The sequence below is a fragment of the Lithobates pipiens genome, unplaced genomic scaffold, assembly GCF_037356315.1.
Source record: "Lithobates pipiens isolate NorthernLeopardFrog02 unplaced genomic scaffold, aLitPip1_a1.2 Scaffold_27, whole genome shotgun sequence".
Classification (NCBI taxonomy): domain Eukaryota; kingdom Metazoa; phylum Chordata; class Amphibia; order Anura; family Ranidae; genus Lithobates; species Lithobates pipiens.
The window spans coordinates 43,832,187-43,855,462 of NW_027507788.1; the positions used below are offsets into that span (position 1 = coordinate 43,832,187).

Consider the following 23,276-nt stretch of genomic DNA (forward strand, 5'->3'; position numbering starts at 1 on the left):
ATCTACAAAGAAAAACGGGAACAAAGCACAAGTGCCATCTAAAACACTGATTCAATGGACATCCAAACATCAAGCTGTAGTATCCAGACTGGTGGACATGCTAACCAATCCACCAATTCTAGCATACCCTGATTTTGATTTACCCTTTGTCTTACACACTGATGCTTCCAATGAAGGCCTAGGTGCTGTACTATACCAACGACAAGGAGAAAAACTTCGTGTTATTGGGTTTGGCTCCAGAACATTGACTCCAGCAGAGCGCAATTACCATCTTCACTCTGGTAAACTTGAGTTTTTAGCTCTCAAGTGGGCAGTCTGTGACAAATTCAGAGATTACTTGTACTACGCTCCAACATTCACCGTTTACACAGACAACAACCCATTGACATATGTATTGAGTACTGCCAGACTGAATGCTGTGGGTCATCGCTGGGTTGGCGAGTTGGCTGATTTCCACTTCGATATCAAGTACAGGCCAGGTAAACAGAATGCAGACGCAGATACACTGTCACGATTTCCGGTGGAACTCACGAAGAATCTGAGTGAGTACATAGAGCTTGTACCATCTGAGGTTGTGTCAGCTATGTGGCAAGGGAGCAAAGCTGTTGACGAAGAAGAGGCATTATGGGTGGCTTCATTGACTCTTCACTCAGAAAGTGATGTGGCCGAAGAATTGCTGAAAGGACAGACAATCTGCCCAATGACTCAGGAGAATATCAGAGCATTACAACAAGACGATACCAACATTAGAGAAGTGGTCTGGCTTAAGGAGAACGACTGGATTCCAAACCACAAAGAAAAGGAGAGTATGACCAGCAAAACAAGACGTTTGATACATGAATGGAATAAACTCAGAGTCGATGAAGGAATCCTCTACCGACACTCTGGAACCCGAAAACAGCTAGTTCTACCAGAAAAGTTAAAACCATTGGTCTTAAGAAATCTTCATGATGACATGGGTCACATTGGTACTGAGAAGGTAACCCACCTAGCACGTGAACGATTTTACTGGCCATTTATGCAAAAAGACATTGATGAATATGTGCTGAAGAAGTGCAGCTGCATCAAACGAAAGCGTCCAAATATCACCGAAAGAGCACCTATGGGTTCGATTACTACCAGTTCACCTTTGGAGTTAGTATCCATTGATTATCTTCACTTGGAGAAAAGCAAAGGAGGATATGAGTATATACTTGTAATAGTTGACCATTTCACACGCTTTGCACAAGCGTATCCAACTAAGAACAAATCTGGAAAAACGGCGGCAGAAAAGATCTTTCAAGATTTCATACCACGTTTTGGCTATCCAGAGAAACTCCACCATGACCAAGGAAGAGAATTTGAAAACAACTTATTTCAGACATTGCAACGATTGGCAGGGATTTCTCATTCAAGAACTACTCCATACCATCCACAGGGTAACCCAGTGGAGAGACTGAACCGTACTTTGTTACAGATGCTTCGCACCTTAGAGGAAGAGAAAAAGTCAGATTGGAAAGAACATCTTCCACATATGGTTCATGCATACAATTGCACCAGGCATGAAGCCACAGGATACTTGCCATTCTTTCTATTGTATGGAAGATCTCCTCGTTTGCCAATTGACCTAATGCTCAACCTAAATTTGGAAAAGGAATCAGAAAGTCAACCAACATTTACTCAGAAATGGGCATCTAGAATGCAAGAAGCTTACAAAATCGCATCCGAGAATAGCAAAAAATCATCTGCTAAAGGGAAGAAGTACTATGACAAAAAGATAAAAGGAGCACCTCTTCAACCGGGTGATCGGGTCTTAGTACGAAATCTCTCTGAAAGAGGAGGACCTGGTAAACTTCGTTCATACTGGGAAGAATCAGTACACAAAGTGGTAGAAAGAATCAAAGATGGGCCTGTGTACAAAATTCAGCCTGAAAGTGGTAAAAAGACTATTCGAGTACTGCACAGAAATCTTTTACTACCAGTAAATGACCTACCAATTGAAGGACACATTCCAAGAGTACCGATGAAACAAAGACAATCAAGTAACAGAAAGGATACCAGAATGGATGTGGACCAGGAGGAGGAATGTTCAGATGAAGAAAGATGGTATTATCCTTATATACCAGAGACTACAGAAAGTCATGATTGTGTTGTGTCTCAACCAAACTCTCAAAACGTACAGAAAATCCCATTAAGAGTTTCTGCAGAAGAGTTCTATCCTACAACTACCACACCCAATTTTGAACAAGAACAAAATGATGGAACAGTAGTTGGCGACCAAATCTGGGCTACAGATATGGTGGGACTAGACACTGCAGAATTACCCTCATTAAGTCAAGACTTACCTGTGAACCAAGATATGCAAATGGGAAATGATGTTGATGGAGAAGACTCAACTCCTGTCAGAAGATCTACCAGACAAGCTAAGCCTAAAGAGATCTTTACGTATGACACACTAGGTCAGCCAAGATACATACCAAGTCAGATTCACACCATACAAACTCACACAATGCTAGCTACTCCCAGGACATGCCAGGTAGTTAACGTAGCTCCTTGGTGGCAACAAGTACCTATTTGGGTTACTTAAACCACTAAATAGTGTTCAGATACCAATTGAGTTTAATGTCGGGAGCCATTAACTGAAGGAGGGGAGAGTGTGACGGACTGGGGTTTATATGGTCACAAAACAGACACCCCAAAGCAAAGTACATATTCATTTTTTTTTATATTTCTAAACATCTCCCTTCTATTCTATTAATAACCAGTAGATGGCAGAGAAGGTACACAAACAGAGTCTATATAAGGCCACACACCATGTGACTGGAAATTAAACTACTTCCAGCCATAAAGTCAGTGGTCATATCTCATGCTGTTTGTGTGATTCTTTGCAGTCCACGCCAAGCTGATCACCTTATCTCATCACGTCTACAATCATCGGCTCTCTTAATTCACATTTTGAGGCCGGTAACAACAAGTCTGTGGCAGAGACATTGTTGAGCATCTCCTTGGCTGCTAGGAAATAATGTTGCTGGCGAATTCGGTCACATACACGTGCCAAGTTCTTTTCTCCTTCTGAAGTGCGCTGTGACAGTCAGGAGTTGCTTCACTTATGCCTTTATTTTTCCTCAATAAACCTGGATTAAAAAAAAAAAAAGGAGTTGCTTAACCACTTCAATACCGGGAACTTTCACTCCCTTCCTGCCCAGGCCGATTTTCAGATTTCAGCGCTGTCACACTTTGAATGACATTTGGACAGTCATGCAACACTGTACCCATATGATATTTGTCTTAGCATTGGTACCTCCCAGCCCTTTAAGAGGTTCATGACGCCGGGAGGCAGGGCGTGGCTTAAGATCACGTGACCACCATGATTGGCAGTCACGTTGTCTGAAAACGCCCAATCGCAGGGAGCGATCGGGAGCTGTTGGTTAGGCAGGGGAGACTGTGCTGGGAGCGCGCACCGCACGCGGTTTCGGCACAGGTGTATTGGGTGCAATTCACGCAAATATGCTCCCCTTCAGTGCTAAGGACCAGGCACCAAGAGACCACATATTTGGATATGGCCAGCGTCAAGGGGTTAATCACCATTGGGTTTATTATTTTTGCTAAATAAACCAACTAAGTTTTTCTTAATTTCTGTTATAAAATTTAGCAAATAAATACGCTTTCTTCATAAACTTAGGCCAAAATGTTTTCTGCTACATTTCTTTAGTGAAAATAACCCAAATTGGTGTATATTTAGTCTGTAGGAAAGTTATACAGTCCACAAAATATGGTATACATCTGAAAATTGATCAATCCTGATGTACTTATGGCCTCTCATTTCTTGAGGCCCAAAAAATGCAATGGCATGGTACTAATATCCCCCCAAATGATACATTTTTGGAAAGTAGTCCAACATTTTTTGAAGTCGTAATTTTTTGCACTATTGTTTTTTATTTACATAGTGGGGTTAATTTACTAAAGCTGCAGAGTGCAGAATCTGGTGCAGCTCTGTATAGAAACCAACTTCAGCTTCCAGGGTTTTTTTTTTTTTTTGTCAAAGCTTTATTGAACAAGCTGAAGTTAGAATTTGATTGTCTACCATGCAAAGCTGCACCAGACTGTGCACTCTCCAGTTTTAGTAAATCAACCCCACTGTCACAAGTGCAGTACAGTGTCATCATATAACTGGTGTGGCGGTGATCAGGGAACAAAAATAAAAGATGATTAAATATTTTAACATTCTTAACCACTTTTACCACCTTTCTGCCCAGGTCAATTTTCAGCTTTCAGAGCCGTCACACTTTGAATGACAATTGATTGGTCATGCAACACTGTACCCATATGACATTTTTTAGCATTTTTTCACACAAATAGTTTTCTTTTGGTGGTATTTAATCACCACTGGGATTTTTATTTTTTGTAACGAAAAAAGACTGAAAATTGAAAAAAAAAAAAAAAAAGTTCATATTTTGTTATAAAAAAGCCGCCGAGTACGGCCGAAGGCGGCTAGAAGCCGCGGAGGATGGCCGAAGGCGGCCGAGAACTACCGGGCGCTGCCGAGATACACAGGGCATCTTGGCGGCACCATTTTTAAAAATAAAAGCTAACACTGAGGGGGCAATGAGGACAGGCTGCAATGAGGACAGGCTGCATGACAAGGCTGCAATGAGGACAGGCTGCATGACAAGGCTGCAATGAGGACAGGCTGCATGACAAGGCTGCAATGACACTGACAAGGCTTCAGATAGACACTGATAAGGCTGCATTGATAGGCATTTAAATGTAAGTTTTTTTCCTTAAATTTCCCTCCTAAAAGTTTTTTTCCTTAAAATTCCCTCCTAAACTTGGGGTGCGTGTTATACGCCGGCGCGTGTTATACGCCGATGAATACGGTACATGTTTTAGATCACAAATTGAATTTTCACTTTTCGGAAACAAGATGCCTTGTCACCACAACCTCAAAATTTAAGTAGCTGAGAAAACAGGAGGAAGGGGTTACATAGGACACTCAGATGAGGTGCAAATACCAGGGCTACTCAATTAAAAAAATGTGATATTTTGTACCCATGATCACATAACTACATAAACCTTCTTAATAAAGCTTAATTTAGCCATCTCTGCCAATAAGACTAGAGTACAGGGATGGACATACCAAGTGGTCTGCAGGCTCTGCAGCCCCACAGGGGCCCTCTGGAACATAGGGGACCGTCTATACTGGATGTGAGTTGTGCTCACATCTGTCCCTCTGTCCTGAAGACCTGGACAGGATTAATTTCTATATAACTGTGAATAGTTCACAGTGAATTGGTGTTTTTACTTGTCCAGTAGTAGTAGTACATAGTTACATAGTCAGGTTGAAAAAAGACACAAGTCCATCCAGTTCAACCACAAAAAGTAGTAGTACTAGTAGTAGCTGTTTTGGGCAACTGGAGTGCTCAAAAATTTGTCTTATGGAGGGGTCCTAAAATGTCGGGCAAGCAAATTCCTTGTAATGTTATGAACATGCTTCAATTTTCAAGTACTGTACAGCAGACTGAAATTGTATTTATGAATATTCTACATTATTGCAGTTTAGATAGCTGCCAGCTTTCCTTTTCCTGAGAAACCGGTCAAAGGAAACAGGAATTTGCTAGTATCAAATTAAGCATACTTAGAAAAAAACAACCCGAGACTTCTTCATGATATATCTGTTGAGGAACCACTGTTAATTTTGATGTCAAATTTCAATTTAGTTATAGTCTTTTGACTAAAATGCCATTTTAGTTTTAGTCATATTCTAGTAGACTAAAATCTCCAGTACATTTTAGTCGACTAAAATCTCCAATACCCACCGGAACGTCTTCTTCTCCGTCTGTTAAAGCCCCAGTCCCTTGACTCTATTAGCAAGCTTTATTGGCTGAGAGACGCAGGCTCCCTCTGTCTGCCTGCTGCCTAGGAGTTCTGAAACAATGCCCTGCTTACCACCAGGACCAGATCACTGTTAGCAGAGCACTTGGCAGAGGATAGGGGTCACTACTGGCAGGTCACTCGGCAGAGGATAGGGGTCACTGCTGGCAGGGCACTCGGCAGAAAATATGGGTCACTACTGGCAGGGCACTCGGCAGAGGATAGGGGTCACTACTGGCAGGTCACTCGGCAGCGGATAGGGGTCACTACTGGCAGGGCACTTGACAGAGGATAGGGGTCATTACTGGCAGGGCACTCAGCAGAGCTCCTTCTCCCATCCCTGCACTGCACACAGCCTGGGCACAAGCAAAAAATCTTCTACTCTCCACACACTACACATAACTGAAATTGTATTCCCTTACACACAGCCATGATCTGCACAGTGTGTAGCTGGCTACTGCAGCTGCGCTGCCATTCCGACCAGGTAATTCCACTGTTTACAACTGCAACATGGCAGCCAGCTACACACAGGAAGTATATCCGATCCCAGCTATGTGTTGTGTGGGGAGCAGGAGCTCTGCTGCATGTGCTCAACCTGTGTGCAGTGCAGGAATGGGAGAAGGAGTTCAGCATAGTTGCTAACATTTTAAAAACATTAAGAAAGCCATCATAAATGCAGAATATACTTAGGGATGGAGCATTCATTTTAAACATACATGGCTTTACAAGCAGCAAATTATTAACCTAATGCCATACTTACATACATACAGATGTAAGAGGGCTGTAGTTATGCTAGGGCAGTATAGTGGCAGGCTAGAGCAGTATAGTGGGAGGCTGGGGCAGTATAGTGGGAGGCTGGGGCAGTATAGTGGCAGGCTAGAGCAGTATAGTGGGAGGCTGGGGCAGTATAGTGGGAGGCTGGGGCAGTATAGTGGCAGGCTAGAGCAGTATAGTGGGAGGCTGGGGCAGTATAGTGGGAGGCTGGGGCAGTATAGTGTCAATATAGTGTCAGTATAGTGGCAGGTTGGGGCAGGCAAGGGCAGTACAGTGTGTATAGTGGCAGGCTAGGGCTGTATGTAGTGACAGTGTCCTTAGTCACTTACAGCATGGCTGGTGACGAAGACTCCCAGGCTGCTGTGTCCACTCCTCCCTTTTCCCCTTCTTCAGCTATCAGATCAGCCTGAGTAAACTATTCTGTGGGAGGAGTGGAGGAGGCAGATACACCTCCGGCCCCGCCCACCAACTCTGACTGCCTCGGTAACTAGTGAAGATCCCAGAGGGACAACCTGAAGTATGGTTCAGCGGCCAGGCACAGTGTCCAGGGTGGAGGAAGGCAGCAGTTGACATTAAAGGGGTGCCACTGAAATCTGGGGGGGCCTAGCCCACCCCAGCATCCCCCTAGATCTGGCCCTGCATAAAGGAACTCCTTCATCGGATTCATGTCTGCCTGGATGTGACTTGGTGTTTCCTCTCCCAGCAAGGTAGCAGCGCTTAGCACTATGTAATATATATATTTGGTTCAGTTCTAAACTTGGCTGATTTGTGCATTTCCCACTGTTGCCAGTAGGTGTCACTGATACCACAGGGCAGTGTGAGAATTATAACTAGGTTGAGCTGTAATGAATATTCTTTTTCCAGAAACAGCCTAGTAGGAGGTGCCTGGCCACTGTGCATTCTGGGAAGCGGTATTTATTGGACAGATGCCATGTGCTCTAATCAGTCGTTACCTCCTGGCCTGAGGATGTGCTGCTGCATATTCTACAGGTAGGCCCAAAAGCCTTTCTGGGGTCTACTAATGCTGAGGTGGTCCTTAGGCTGTCTTGCCAGTGTGGAAGAAGCCGAGCCAAGCTGAGGAGATCCAGGGGAGGACCCTTGCTGGAGAGAGCCAGGATGAAGGCTTCTCTCTCAGGAGAGTCTGGTGACTCGTTTGGAGAAAGCACCTATATCTAAACAACTCTTACAGTACCGCCGGGACGGCTTAAAGGTTCTGGTACTGTCAAGCTGTTCTACAATCTAATCAAGGTAACTAGCTCCTGGCTGCTAAGTCTGTAAGAGAGACTTATCCAAGAATTCTACTGGCTGCTAAATCTGTGAGAGAGACTTATCCAGGAGTTCTACTGGCTGCTATGTATGTGAGAGAGGCTTGTCTAGACATTCTACCGGTTGCTAGGTCTGTGTGAGCGACCTATGCAGTTATCCAGATCTTCTAAAAGAAAGCCGTTTTGTCCTTAGGATTCAAGGAGTCTGTAAGTGATCTGCTAAAAAGTGTATCTGAAACCTCCCTTAAACCTCTGTCCTACTACTTTTCTCAAGTTCTCATTAAAGCATTGAAAAATACCTAAAGTGACTGGCACCTAAATTCTGTTCTAAATTCCCATTATAGCCATGGACTCAGCTCTGGGGTGAATGTAAGCTCGCTCCCTGTATCTGGAGGTACCTCTTTGCTCCCAGTAGCTACATATACAGTGCCTTGCGAAAGTATTCGGCCCCCTTGAACTTTTCAACCTTTTGCCACATTTCAGGCTTCAAACATAAAGATATAAAATTTTTATTTTTTGTGAAGAATCACCAACAAGTGGGACACAATTGTGAAGAGGAACGAAATCTATTGGATTTTTGAAACTTTTTTAACTAATAAAAAAATGAAAAGTGGGGCGTGCAAAATTATTCGGCCCCCTTGCGTTAATACTTTGTAGAGCCACCTTTTGCTGTGATTACAGCTGCAAGTCGCTTGGGGTATGTCTCTATCAGTTTTGCACATTGAGAGACTGAAATTCTTGCCCATTTTTCCTTGCAAAACAGCTGGAGCTCAGTGAGGTTGGATGGAGAGCGTTTGTGAACAGCAGTTTTCAGCTCTTTCCACAGATTCTCGATTGGATTCAGGTCTGGACTTTGACTTGGCCATTCTAACACCTGGATAAGTTTATTTGTGAACCATTCCTTTGTAGATTTTGCTGTATGTTTGGGATCATTGTCTTGTTGGAAGATAAATCTCCGTCCCAGTTTCAGGTCTTTTGCAGACTCCAACAGGTTTTTTATCCAGAATGGTCCTGTATTTGGCTGCATCCATCTTCCCCTCAATTTTAACCATCTTCCCTGTCCCTGCTGAAGAAAAGCAGGCCCAAACCATGATGCTGCCACCACCATGTTTGACAGTGGGGATGGTGTGTTGAGGGTGATGAGCTGTGTTGCTTTTACGCCAAACATATCGTTTTGCATTGTGGGCAAAAAGTTCGATTTTGGTTTCATCTGACCAGAGCACCTTCTTCCACATGTTTGGTGTGTCTCCCAGGTGGCTTGTGGCAAACTTTCGACAAGACTTTTTATGGATATCTTTGAGAAATGGCTTTCTTCTTGCCACTCTTCCATAAAGGCCAGATTTGTGCAGTGTACAACTGATTGTTGTCCTATGGACAGACTCTCCCACCTCAGCTGTAGTTCTCTGCAGTTCATCCAGAGTGATCATGGGCCTCTTGGCTGCATCTCTGATCAGTCTTCTCCTTGTCTGAGCTGAAAGTTTAGAGGGACGGCCAGGTCTTGGTAGATTTGCAGTGGTCTGATACTCCTTCCATTTCAAAATGATCGCTTGCACAGTGCTCCTTGGGATGTTTAAAGCTTGGGAAATCTTTTTGTATTCAAATCCGGCTTTAAACTTCTCCACAACAGTATTACGGACCTGCCTGGTGTGTTCCTTGGTCTTCATGATGCTCTCTGCGCTTTCAACAGAACCCTGAGACTATCACAGAGCAGGTGCATTTATACAGAGACTTGATTACACACAGGTGGATTCTATTTATCACCATCAGTCATTTAGGACAACATTGGATCATTCAGAGATCCTCGCTGAACTTCTGGAGTGAGTTTGCTGCACTGAAAGTAAAGGGGCGAATAATTTTGCACGCACCACTTTTCAGTTTTTTATTTGCTAAAAAAGTTTAAAATATCCAATAGATTTCATTCCACTTCACAATTGTGTCCCACTTGTTGGTGATTCTTCACAAAAAATTAAAATTTTATATCTTTATGTTTGAAGCCTGAAATGTGGCAAAAGGTTGAAAAGTTCAAGGGGGCTGAATACTTTCGCAAGGCACTGTATATTTTAAAGTTGTACTTCTGTTTGTCAAAGAGCAATATTTTTGTTTGTTTACGGTTTTATTTATAAAGACGTTATATATCACAGCGACTAAATCTGTGTCTGTAGTGCATGTTCAAACCTTACCTTAAAGTGGTTGTATAGTTATTTTTATAACTTTTACCTACGGGAAAGCCTATAATAAGGCTTACCTGTAGGTAAAAAAAAAATATCTCCTAAACCTGTACGGTTTAGGAGATATTCCCTTCGCAATGCGCCGCTGACTGCAGCAGCGCATGCGCACAAGGGATTCTCGTCTGAAAGTCCGGCAGCTCCCTCTCTGTGGATCGGGCCAGATGTCGGGGGCCTCGTTGTAAGGTAAGTATTTCATAATGAGCTAGTATGCGGGGCATACTAGCTCATTATGCCTTTTCCTTTGCAGGTCAAAAAAAAAAAAAACTTCAGCGGGTTTACTACCGCTTTAAGTAATAACATGTTATTAGATTTTTACTCCAGGAGTATATAATGAGTTTGGAAATGCTAGAGACATGATAGAGAAATGCTTAAACGATGCATTACAAATCCATTAGATTTTAGTAGACTAAATGAAAATTGGAATTAATTTTCATCATAGTTTTTGTCAATTGACTTAATTCTAACTTACTTTTCTTTAGTTTTCATCATTGAAAACATACAGTTGACAAAAACTATGACAAAATATTTTTGTTGACGAAATGAACACTGAGTGGAACATGGTGGGAAATATAGGAAATGTGTTATAGGAAAACATGTACAGGCACCGCTTAGAAAGAAGTCATTTTTGAAATAGAGAAGACTAATCAAGGTATTTTAATATGCAATTGTACATAAGAACATGATATTTAGCTGTGTGCAGAAACACTTTAACAAAATTGTATAAATACAAGTGCTTCAGATTAAAATGACATATAATGGAATCAAGAAACTTGTATACCATATAGATATAAAGTGAAGTAATTTATCACTGTAACATAGCAATATACTTCATATTCTGGTACAATGTTTTTATTGAAATATAAAAAAAAGGGAAGAACCAGGTGACAAATTCCCACGCAGGGGATATAAACATAAAACATAAGAAAGAGGTTCACTTAAAAGTGCAAAATAGAACATATGTTATGAGGATTTAGATCAGCCGTTCTCAACCAAGGTTCCGTGGAACCCTAGGGTTCCTTCAGAGGTGGCTAGGGGTTCCTTGAGCTGTGGCCGATTTACCTCCTGTTTGATGGTACCTACATAGATCTGAGCAAATGCCACTTGGAGGAGTCCGTGGTATGACACCAATGATCTTTATAACTCTCGGTAAGGGGGCTATTCTTACCACTACTGTAAAAAAGGGCATTCTTCTCACTGAACGCCAAAGTAAGGGGCATTGTTCCCACTGACCTCCAATGAATGGGTTCCCCAAGACCTGAAAATTATTTTAAGGGTTCCCCTGGGGTAAAAAGGTTAAGAAAGGCTGGTTTAGATTATAGACTGACATGGGCCCACCAGCTGGAGCCAGGGGAATATACTTTATATTCAACATTATAATGAGCTGTCTGATATGAGAAAGATCAAACATACTGCAAAACCAGTGTGGGTAAGAAAAAATATCAGCCTTTTACATGTGACACAGGCCCAAATTTTAATCTGTGTCCAAATGAGAGTTATAACGTGTACATGTTTGTCCCACAATGCACTCAATGTTTGGAGAATACAAAGCAAATTTTATCAGTAGGAACTGCTTTGAGTTTTAGACTTATGCCATTCCATTCCACAACATCTTCTAGCAGATTGCCAGTCTGGGCCTGCAGGTAACCAATACTCCCTGTTCTGCCCCTCACTCCTTGTCCTAACAGGAAGTCATTAGAAATCTCTGCAATGTAACAGGGCCACAAGTACACTTAGAAAGGGTTATAACTTCTGACAATGCATTTATTGCTGTCCCACACCACTCATTTACTCATTTATTGTATGGGCATCACAGGGCATAAAGTCAGGGAACATCTCTCCAATCAGTTTACTAAAACAAAAGTGAAAACTTAAGCCCCATACACACGGGCTGATTGCCGGGGGACATTGGCTGGTTCAATAAAAACCAGCCGACATTCGGCCCATGTGCATGGCCCAACAATCGGCCCATGTGTAGTGCCCAACAATCGGCCCATGTGTATGGCATCCGGTCCGACAGAAGAAGAAGTTTGACTGGCTTCCGTCAGACGGGCATTCTGGAATGGAAAAAACCCATAGTGTGTACCAGGCTTAACATAGCAACAATGGCAGCCTCACATATTCATTTGTAACTAGTACAACAAGGTAGAGGTGTACATAGGTCGAATAATATGCATAGCAATACAAAAAAATCCCCCAGCACACTTTTCCAGCTGGTCAGCAGAAAAAAAAAAAACACATCTATACTGCTTTAACATGTCAAGTTAAAAACAAGACAGGAAGTGATGGGAAATCTCCAATTGAGACACATAAAAACACAATTATATTTAGTACAGTTGGCAAGGGTACAACTCATGATAATGTTTTTATTGCTATCCTTGCTTTCCTGTCCATCTGTCCCCGACCCCGTCCATTAATTGTTCAGGTATAACAGGAGCAGGAAGCCATGGAAAATCTGGCCAATGGGATCACAAAAAGAAATAACCGCCTTAATATTTTTCATTCTATAAGAAAAAAAAAATTGGCTGGAGTTGGGCTTTAACTGAAATGGATAAGATGTACAACACATTAGAATCAGCTAGCAATCCTCACACCACCATAAACATTATTCAGTTTCAGCATCCAGGTGTATTTTTATCGATGTGGAAAAGAAGACAAAGAAGTGTCTTTCGTTATGTTTTAAATGTCCATTTCAAGTTAGGTGTTTAAAGAAGACAAAATGGCAGACAGCCTACCTCCACAGTGTTAATAGTGACACTCACGCAGCAAATTGACAATGTAGACGGAGCTATATAGTAGGACAGTCTCAGTGTTTGATGTTTAAACACATCAATGACTCTGTACCAGGAGTTTCCTTTGCAGAAAAAGTGATTATGTTAGACAAGAGTACCATTAGCAGAGTTGTACTTATGCGGTGACTTTAATTCAGCAGCTGTATTGACATAAGTAGTAGGGTTGTGCCCTGGAGGAGTCTTGAACTTTGTGGCGGGGTCATTATGTGTATGAAAGTTTATGGTGGCATACTCTGTAGACTCTACAGGCTTTGGTAAGATGGCTGGCTTCTTTTGGGATCTTTTGGTTGGTGGCCGTATGACCTCTATTTCTGCATACTGCACATTCTCTTCCACCTTGGGATGGTTTGATCGTGATTTGTCCACAACAGAATAAACTGGGATGTCGTTGGCTACAGTGTCATACATTGGAGCTGTTGGAGGAGGCTTCTAAGAGAAAAAAGCAAGGAGTGTTAGAATAAATGTGTTAATGATTCAGCAGTTGACATCCAGTTGGCATATATTGCAACTAACACTTCCATTTTAATATATAGTGTTTAATTTGGATCTGTACAGGATGTTGAATGTTAGCCCTTGTACACACGGTCAGAGATTTCGACGGAATGTTTCCTATCGGACCGTTTTGTCGGATCCTCCGACTGTGTGTGGTCTGCATCGGACTGTTTCCATCGGAATATCTGACGGACCAAGTTTTCCAACTTGCCGGTAAAATTTTCCGACAAAATGCTCCTATCGGACATACTTCGATCATGTGTAGCCTACTCCAGCGGACAAAGTGCCACGCATGCTCAGATCAAATTCCTAGGCCAAGGCTATTGGCTACTAGCCTGAACGTAGTCCCGTCGTAACGAAATAACGTCATCACGTTATGTACAATGTTTTCCGACAACTGAGTCCGACCGTGTGTATGCAACATCACTTCTGGACCTCTTCCGGAATTAATCCGTCGGAATTAATCTGACGGATTTGGTTGCCGGAATCTCCGACCGTGTGTACGGGGGCTTAGGCTTAATCACTGTCTATGTCCCCTATAGGGAGATTTAAACTGGTCGTATGCTAATATTTCTTTTAAATTGAGCTGGTAAGCTAACAAAAGAAAAAAAACCCAACCAATAGACTGTGCCTACTGTATTTTGACAGCCAGCTCCAACAACTGTCAAAAATATCCAAACAGCAGCTGCATCTAATTAGCTGTAGCTGCTTTTTGGCCAACAAGTTCTTCCCCGGCTGCCTTGATTTTTCAAATGAGATGTTGAGCGGAAGGCGACTGACAGGTTCACCCACTCAATGAATTCATGCAGTGTATGGCCTGCTTAGCTTTCTACTGTCCTGTTAACTATTTTCACTAGAACTGAAAGTGAGGTAAAATGCATAACTAAGTTTTCACTAGAACAGGTACAGAGGGGAAATATTCCAATGGGACACTTGTTTCAGTGACAACTCAAGGGGGCATTTCTCTCACTTTGGAGAATACTCTTGGTTCCTGTTGTGTCTATGGGTAATGAGATGATGACATATTTCCACAATGGGAAACAGATATAAAAAAGAAACAAACGGACAGTGGTTTTAACCATTCTCTACTACTTTTTCTGATTCTTATCATATTTTCAAGGCCAAGACCCCCAAACCAGCCAGAATGATAAATGGTTATAATGTTTTTTATGTTCAATAATCATTAAAGAGGGTCTACTGTATATTTCACACATTCAGAACTACAATAAAAAATAACTACACTGGCACTGGGATGTAGTGTTTCCAAATCTTGTTTTTTAAAATTAATACAGTATGTACACAATAATTTCACATTTCTGCAACTCCACTTTTTCCTCTACAAACTTACTACCTCCTAAGTTCCTTAAAAGAGAAGTAAAGGATTTCTTTTCATTCATACTTACCTAGGTGGATGCAGCATCGGTCCGATGCTGCATCTGTCTCCTGATACCCCTAACACTGAGAACTGAGCCACCGAACACCGCCGATCACTCGGTTTTCAGGGCTCCATGAGCAGAGAGCTGGAGATTGTCAATCACAGCTATTTGCTCTTCTCCCTCCTCACTCAATTGAGCTCTGGGCTGTGGAGGGGGCAGCCGGCTCAGGCCCTCAGCAGCTCGCTGTGAGGCTGAGACAGGTGTCAATCCAGGCACCTGGCGGATCCAGACTCATTGGTGACGTAAGCAGAGAGCAGATTTCAGCCTGCTCTCTGCTGAAAACGGGTCACAGTATTTCAAAACGAATTGTGATCCATAGGAGAAGTACAGCCAAATGAGCTTTCTTCAGCTTTATATATTCTTTAGAAAGTGAACATCCTGTTAGAATTTTTATTCCTTTTTCAGCAGTGGGAGGGGAGTCTTGGCATACGCTGTGTGACAGTTGGTTGGAGGTAAGGCACCCAATCCCACTCCACATAGGCAAGAGATACTTGCAGAGCTGAGCTGTGAATAGATCAGCTATCTGCTTATCTGTCTCAAAGTTTCCTCCACGACACAAATTTCCAGCTGCTTTTATCTCCTGTGTTGGAGAGCTTGTCAGAAGTTATCATGCTGATAACAGAGGAACGAAGCAGCAGAAAGACATGGGACATGAGGCTTTGGAGAGAGATAAGTAAACACTGCAAGTATATATGTGCCCAGGTCAAATTTCATGACTTGTGTTTCCTTTTTTGACTCCTCAAGAGTGTGTTTTTATTTTATTTTATAAGTCAATTTGAATTAAACATTTCTGAAGAAATTGCAGGTTTCTTCACAATATTGTGATGGGCTGTAGTATTAATAGAGTAGTGCCAGCCACTAGGGCTCCTCCTTCTGTGTCCTTTATCCACTCAAAATGAAGGCACAAGGGAAATAATGACTGAAATCCAGGGACATGGATATGTGTCATCTTGCTCTGTACCTTTTTACCCTCCCAGACCCATGCTATAGCAAAATGTGTCAAAAGAGTCCTCGTCTGTCTGTTTTTACCACAATATGGGCATGCAAGGCCTTGCTTGTCTATTCTACTGCTCATTCCTGTGATTTAATAATGACACAGCGGAGCCTTTTAGCCCACTTCTTAGATTTTTCTATACTCCCACATCCCACCTAGAATCATGACCTGGCCCTACAGTGTCCCTCTACCCCTAATTTGTGTGAAGCTGCCCACACTGTAAAACATATCTACACCAGTAAAGAAATAAGCCCAGCCCTATGATACAATGGGAGCTTTCTCTGCTCTACTTCTGTACTTCCTGTAATGCGGCAGATGTACAGAAGGGGATAAGAATATTTATATATATATATATATATATATATATATATATATATATATATATATATATACACACATACACACGGCAGGTAAAATAAGTATTGAACACGCCACCATTTTTCTAGGAAAATCTATTTTCTAAACGTGACATTGACATGAAATTTTCGCCAAATGTCGGTAACAACCCATACAATCCATTAGGGCTGCAACTAACGATTATTTTCATAATTGATTAGTTGGCCGATTATTGTTTTGATTAATCGATTAATCGGTTAATAACCTTAAAAAAAAAGTGTGTTGTATAATTTAGTTAAAGAGGAAGTAAACCCTTCCAAACAACTTGGACCTATAGGTAAGCCTAGATTAAGGCTTACCTGTAGGTCCAAGCAATATCTCCTAAACCTATATGGTTTAGGAGATATTTGCCCGAAAATGGGCACCGCTGTCTACGGCGCATGCGCCGTAGACAGCGGCGCGCATGCGCACTAAATGCGGTAAATCCAAGAATGGATTTGCCAAATTTGTCGACTCCCGTGCGCATGCGCGGGAGTGACGTCATCGCGGCTTCGCCGTATGACAGCGGCGGAGCTGCGAGGCGCGACTCCCGTGCGCATGCGCGGGAGTGACGTCATCGCGGTTGCGCCGCTGTGATTCGTCGGAGCTGCGAGACGCCACAAGCAACATGGATGCGGCGGACTACAGGGGACAGCGGCGACTTCGCTGGCTCCTGTGTCAGGTAAGTGACACATAATGAGCTACTATGCGATGCATAGTAGTCCATTATGCTTTACCTTTGCAGGGAAAAAAAGAGGAAGTAAACCCATCAGGGTTTACTTCCTCTTTAATATGTAAAGTTTAAAAAAAAAGGCAATTTATTTTTAAATATCTCTATGCAGTGGTAAATATAAACCAACTATATGGTTAGGGAGCAAAATATCTAATCCGCTCTGAGAATAACAGACAGAAGATATATACTGTATATACTATTAGAGGAGATATACTGGATACACTATTAGAGGAGATATATACTGTATATACTATTAGGATATATACTGTATATACTATTAAAGGTGAATCTGGTAAATATCAGACTCAGAGCTCATATTTTTTTTATTTAAAAAACAAACAAGTATGTAATTTTAAGAACGTTTGATTTTCTAATCGTTAGTGAGATCAAATCGATTTTTCATATGAATATTCTCGTCTGAAAATTGATCCGTGTGGTCAGTATAAGGCTTGGTACACACCTATGCAGTTTACTTTTGATCAGTTTCTGCAGTGTTTTGCTGTGCATTTTGATTTTTGGGCACGTGATTTTGCTGCGGTTTATGTTTTTGCATTTTTTTTTGCCCAATTTGTTAGGCAGATTAAAAAACACAAATTGCTGCAAAAAACGCATTACATGCCTTTCTGCAGCCTCTCCATTGAAGTATATCGAGACAAAAAAGTACTGTTTTGCATTAAAAAAAAGTTCCTGACCCTTTCCAAATACGCAGTGGCTGAAAAAAGCATAGATGTGAATGTGTCCCATAGGAAACCATGTAAACGAACTGTAGTGCGTTTCTGTACTATAAAGGGCTCATTTTCATTTGTTTAACCCCATTATGTTACTGGCCGATTAATCGTTTATGAAAATAGTAATCGTTTAATTTCATAATCGATTAGTTGTCAGTTAATCGATTAGTTGTTTCAGCCCTACAATCCATACATACAAAGTAACCAAAACAAATAAGTTCAGAAATGAAGTTATGTGTAATAAAATGGAATGGACCCCCCCGAGGTTGAAGGAATGGATAACTCAGATGGGGAACATGTTAAGCATGGAAAAGTACATTTATCAACACAGGGGCCGGGCGGGAAGATTTGAACGACTATGGGGTCCCTGGCTTGATACCCCCGGGCTGTCACCCCTGGAGCTAGTTATGGGTAGGTTGTTTATTTAGGAAGTGTAAGGGGAGCTATAACGGGGAATATGGCGTTATAGAGATACAACACCAGACGTGGTAAGGGCAGGCCAGGTGGCACAGGGGTTGTGGCCCGAATGAACCGTACTGATTTTTACATGTGGTATGCTGTTAAAATAGGGAGATAACTTATAACAATTGTGGTGCATGACATTGCTAAGTGAAAAGTGCCTTTATCTGTATGCTGCTTGAACATGTATATTGTGCTGATTCTGTGATGGACTTTGTGTATCTTTGTACCAATAAAATCCGTTTTGAGATAAAAAATAAAATGGAATGACAAGGAAAAAGTATTGAACGCGCTAAATGTTTAAATATTTAATACTTCGTACAGAGAACTACAAGACGCCTCCTGTATGGAGAAACTAGTTGCATGCATTACTCAGGAGTGATTTTGGCCCATTTTTCCACACAAACAGTCTACAAGACGGTACCGGGGCCTCTTCTATGAACTCTGATCTTTAGTTCTTTCCATAGATTTACTATTGGATTCAAGTCAGGTGATTGGCTGGACCATTCTAGCAGCTGTATTTTCTCTCTTTGAAATCAATTTTGAGTTTGCTTGGCTTTGAGTTTGGGATCATTGGCTTGCTGAATGTCCACCTTCATTTCATCTTCATCATCCTGGTAGATGGTAGCAGATTTATATCAACAATGTCTTGATACATTTTTCCATTCATCCCTCCTTCAATGATATGAAGTTTGCCAGTATTGTATGCTGAAAAACAGCCCCACACCATGATATTCCCACCTTCAAACTTCACTGATATGGAGGTATGGAGGTGCTTTGAGGTGATGTGTAGTGCCATTTGACCTCCAAACATAGTGTGTATTATGGCATCCAAGCCGTTCAATTTTGATCTTACCAAAATATGTTTTCCCAGTATTTTACAAGCTTGTCTAAATGTTGTGCCGCAAACTTTAAACGAACTTCAACATGCTTTTTCCTCAGCAAGGGAGTCTTGTGTGTTGAGATTGTATACAGGCCATGGCGGATGGGTGCATTACTTATTGTTTTTCTGTGAAACAATTGTTCCTGCTAGTTCTAGGTATTTTTGAAGCTCTCCACAAGTGGGCCTTGGCTCTTGGACATTTCTACTGATAATGGTTTTCACTGCTCTGCAAGAAATCTTGTGAAGTGCACCTGGTCTTGGCCGCTATCAGGTGAAAATATGTTCTTTCCACTTCTGGATTATGGCCCCAACAGTGCTCACTGGAACATTCCGAAGTTTAGAAATTCATCTGTAATCAATGCCATCAGTATGTTTTGCAACACTAAGGTTGCAAAGGTCTTGCGAGAGCTCTTTGCTTTTACCCATCATTAAATGTTTCTTTTGTGACATCTTGGTAATGAGACTTTTTTTTTTATAGGCCATCAGTTGAGACTGATATTAATTTTCACTGACAAGGGGCAGGATTTCTTTCTAATTAAGCCCCATCCACACCTGAGTGTTTTGTAGCTTGAAGCCTGAAGCTACAAATTGCTGGAGGGGAAAAAATCAATTATTCTCTATGGCGATGGCTCACATCTCCACTCCAAAATGCCTGAAGCCAGAAGCTTCCAAATGCCTGAAGCTCAAACAAGTTCTGTAACTTTTTTTTTAGGCAGATTTGGGCGCATTTCACATTGGTGACCCTTTGACCTGTACAAAAATCGCTGCAAAAATGCGCCAAAATTGCATCAAAATGCGGTAAAAACCACAGAAAAAAAGATCTTTCTGCCTGAAAACACTACGCGTACGTGTGGATGGGGCATTACTGAAAGGTTTCAGCTGGTGTCTTGGCTTTCCATACCTTTCTGCAAATGTTATTGTTCAATACTTTTTGTGCAATACCTTTCCCTGTGTCATTCCATTTTGTTAGACATTACTTAATTTCTGAACTTATTTGTTTTGACTTCTTTGTATGTATGAATTGCATGAGTTGTTACCGACATGTGGTTAAAATTTCATGTCAATAGCACCTTTTGAAATATATTTACCTAGAAAAATGGTGACATGTTCAATACTTATTTTCCCCACTAATATATATATATATATATATATATATATAGCAGGGGAAAGAAGTATTGAACATGTCACCATTTTTCTAGGTAAATATATTTGCATCCCACCTACTACTTTTTTCTATATACAGTATATATATATATATATATATATATATATTGTGCTTAATGGTTTGCTGCATAAGAAAGAAAAAGATGCAGGGAGGTTTTTCTTTTTAATCTATTTTGTTGCACTAGCTGCCTATTCAAATGAATAGGTTGCAAATGACATAAAACATGTTAATGTGCAACATGTTTGAAAGACCCTTAAAGTAGAAGTTCAGACAAAACCAATGCTAAACCTGCTCTCTGCCACATTCTAAAAGTCATCTGTTTAACCCTGTAAAGCAAAAATCGCTGTATTTACCTATTCTTAAGCCAATCCGGTCTGGTCCCAGCATCAGCTGTGAGCGGTGGCTTCAGTGTGGAGGCAAGTGCCAGAGAGGCAGCCGACAATGAAAGTCCCATAGTGCAGTAAGTCTATGGGGGACATCACTTCCCAGCCATTTCACAGCCATTTTCAGTCCTCTCCTACACAAAGCTTCCGCTGCTGGAAACCAGACTGGATTGGCTGCAGAATAGGTAAGTACAGCAATAGAATAGGTTTATAATGTGCGAGAGCAGGTTTAGAGTTAGGCCGCGTACACACGGGCGGATTGTCTGGCCAACTAAGTTCGTCAGACAATCGGACAGACAGTCCGTTCAAAATTTGCATGAACGGACTTGACCACACACGATGAGCAGACAGTCCGCTGAAAGCGTGCGCGATGACGTGTACAGCACGTACGACGGGACTAGAAAAACGACGTCCTATACACTGCAATGCAACCTTCGGCCGTTTAAATCCTTTCTGAGCATGCGCCATACTTAGTCCGTCCAACTTGCCTACACACGAGCGGACTGTCCGCTGAAACCAAGTTTGGACGGACAAAACCAAGTTTGAACGGACTGTCTTACGGAAATTCTGTAAGACTTTGTTCGTCAGATTGTCCGCTGAAAAAGTCCGCTGAAGCCCACACACGAGCGGATTGTCCGCTGAAACACGGTTCAGCGGACTAAGTTGGACAGACAATCCGCCCGCGTGTACGCGGCCTTAGTTAGTTTTTGGCTGGACTTACACTTTAATGTTTGAATATATAAGAAACTGTTTATTCGCACCATGTAAACAGCAATAACACTCATGTACATTACAAAGCAAAGCCTCATTTATTCTGCTTACAAATCTAGCATCTAACTATAGTTCAATAATTATTAATTACTTACGTTTGAACTGGAGTGCTTGGATGTCTTTTTATTTAAACCTAGAAGATGAATAATTTGAATAAATCCAAAGATATTTATAATTTTTGCTATACTAACATTTTGGTAATCCCTTGGTAAAGCATGTGGCAATTGATATAGCATTGAAACTTTTGATTTCCATTTTCTGTTGAAAGAGCAAAGCAATCAAAGTCATAGAATGGCTTGAGCTTGTATTCGCAATTCCCAGTGGTTTGCAACTGGTTTAAGTTAACTGAATATTGCCAGGTGTAGAGCAAACTTTAAAGTAAAAGGTTTGTTCACACAATTTGCACTTAAAGTGGCTGTAAAATGTAATGGCAAATATGACAAAATAGAGCAAATATTACTTTTTCCTGACAGACTCCATGGCAGCCTACGTGTGGGTTAACCCTGCCTCCTCTCCAATGCTATAGGACCCCACTCCCATAATATGGAGCTCACCCCCTAGAGACTGCATTCATTTTTTGTCCTCCTCATTGGACATACAATCAATGCACTTACATTTACAGATGTCCAATAGATTGAGGTTGATGCCGGGCAAATCTTCTAACAGTGTCAGGATAGCCCAGGGCCCAGCCATGGGTGGGTGTGTGGCTCCAGGCCTCTGTGTCCGGTGGTGGGGACGGCCTCTCTATGCCCAGGAGTGGATCAGCTGGTAGGTCTGAAGATTTCTCCATGGCAGCAAGTGTTTGATTTTATGCCTGTGCGTGTCTCTCCCCTTTTCTCTTCTCTCCCCTCTTTGGTGCCTGGAATGCAGATGCGTTCCGGGACACGGCTCCCTCTTCTGGGTTGCTGCTCCAGTGCGCTTCTGCGCATGCACGATCCTCGGACAAAGCGGTTTTGCATGTGCGCGGTACGGCCAGAGTTCTGCCGGCCTTGCGCAGGCATGGTAACATGGTGCTGACGTCATTACGGCGGGGATATTTAAATCCCTGTGAGCCCTGTCATACTGAGGATCACTCTGGCACTTTGCGACAGCTCCTCCATGCACCAGAGTTCCCAGGTTAAAGTAAGCTTCGGCTTGGGGTTATGGTGCAGGGTGGGGCGGAGATGGCTCGCAGTACTGAGAGTTCAAGGGAAGCACGCTCCTACAGGCCCGGCTGTGATTTCAGAAGAAATTGGAACAGAAGTCAGACATCATTCCAAAAATCTGCTAAGAGCCAAGCATCCAGCGGACGAGAACCAGCTAAGTCTTTTTGAGATTGGGCCTGTCCAGGTGGGTCGGGTGGGGGCGTGTCTGCTTCTCTTAGGTGGTCCTCATTCTTATGCTCGGTTCAAACCCAAAAGTCACTTCAGTATTCCATGAAAACCCAAAAATTGTCCTACCTACATTCAGGGCCGAGGGGTCCACTGAAACGCATCCTCTGGATGTAGGCAAATTATTCAGGGAATACCTGCAAGTTACTTCCTCCTTTAGACGCTCTGACTACCTGTTTATCTTGCACTCTGGCTGTAACAAAGGGAAGCGGGCTTGGACCAGAACGATTGTGGCCTGGATTGTCCAATCTATTCAGCAAGTTTATAGGGCTAAGGGCTTAGCTCCTTCAGAGGCAGTGACAGCACATTCCACCAGGGCTATGGTGGCTTCGTGGGCAGCAGCCCGGCATGTGGCTCCAGACAAAGTGGCCTCACAGGCTTCCATTAATAACTTTATGTGACATTATTGCATAGAGCCTGCTTCTCTATCTTCTGTGAACTTTGGTTTAAGAATCTTGTCTGTTGACGGGTTAAATTAAATTTTTTTCTTTGATCAGCATACCCACCCGTGTGAACTGGCTGGTTATTTCCCACATGTAGGCTGCCATGGAGTCTGTCAGGAAAACTGAAAATCATCATCA

At 42.1% G+C, this 23,276-nt stretch overlaps 1 protein-coding gene across 4 annotated transcripts in view; it reads right to left on the bottom strand.

The window, feature by feature from the left end:
- Positions 1–10,739: 10,739 nt before the first annotated feature.
- Positions 10,740–23,276, bottom strand: part of LOC143933845 (uncharacterized) — an 84,150-nt gene continuing 71,613 nt past the window's right edge. For 3 of the 4 annotated variants that reach the window (XM_077456918.1, XM_077456920.1, XM_077456921.1), the window contains exon 3: positions 10,740–13,335. In XM_077456918.1, coding sequence (XP_077313044.1) covers positions 12,991–13,335 — 345 coding nt within the window. In that variant the 3' untranslated portion in view covers positions 10,740–12,990. Of the gene's footprint in view, positions 13,336–21,420; positions 21,459–23,276 lie in introns of all 4 variants that reach the window. The other variant, XM_077456919.1, reaches the window with a different exon arrangement.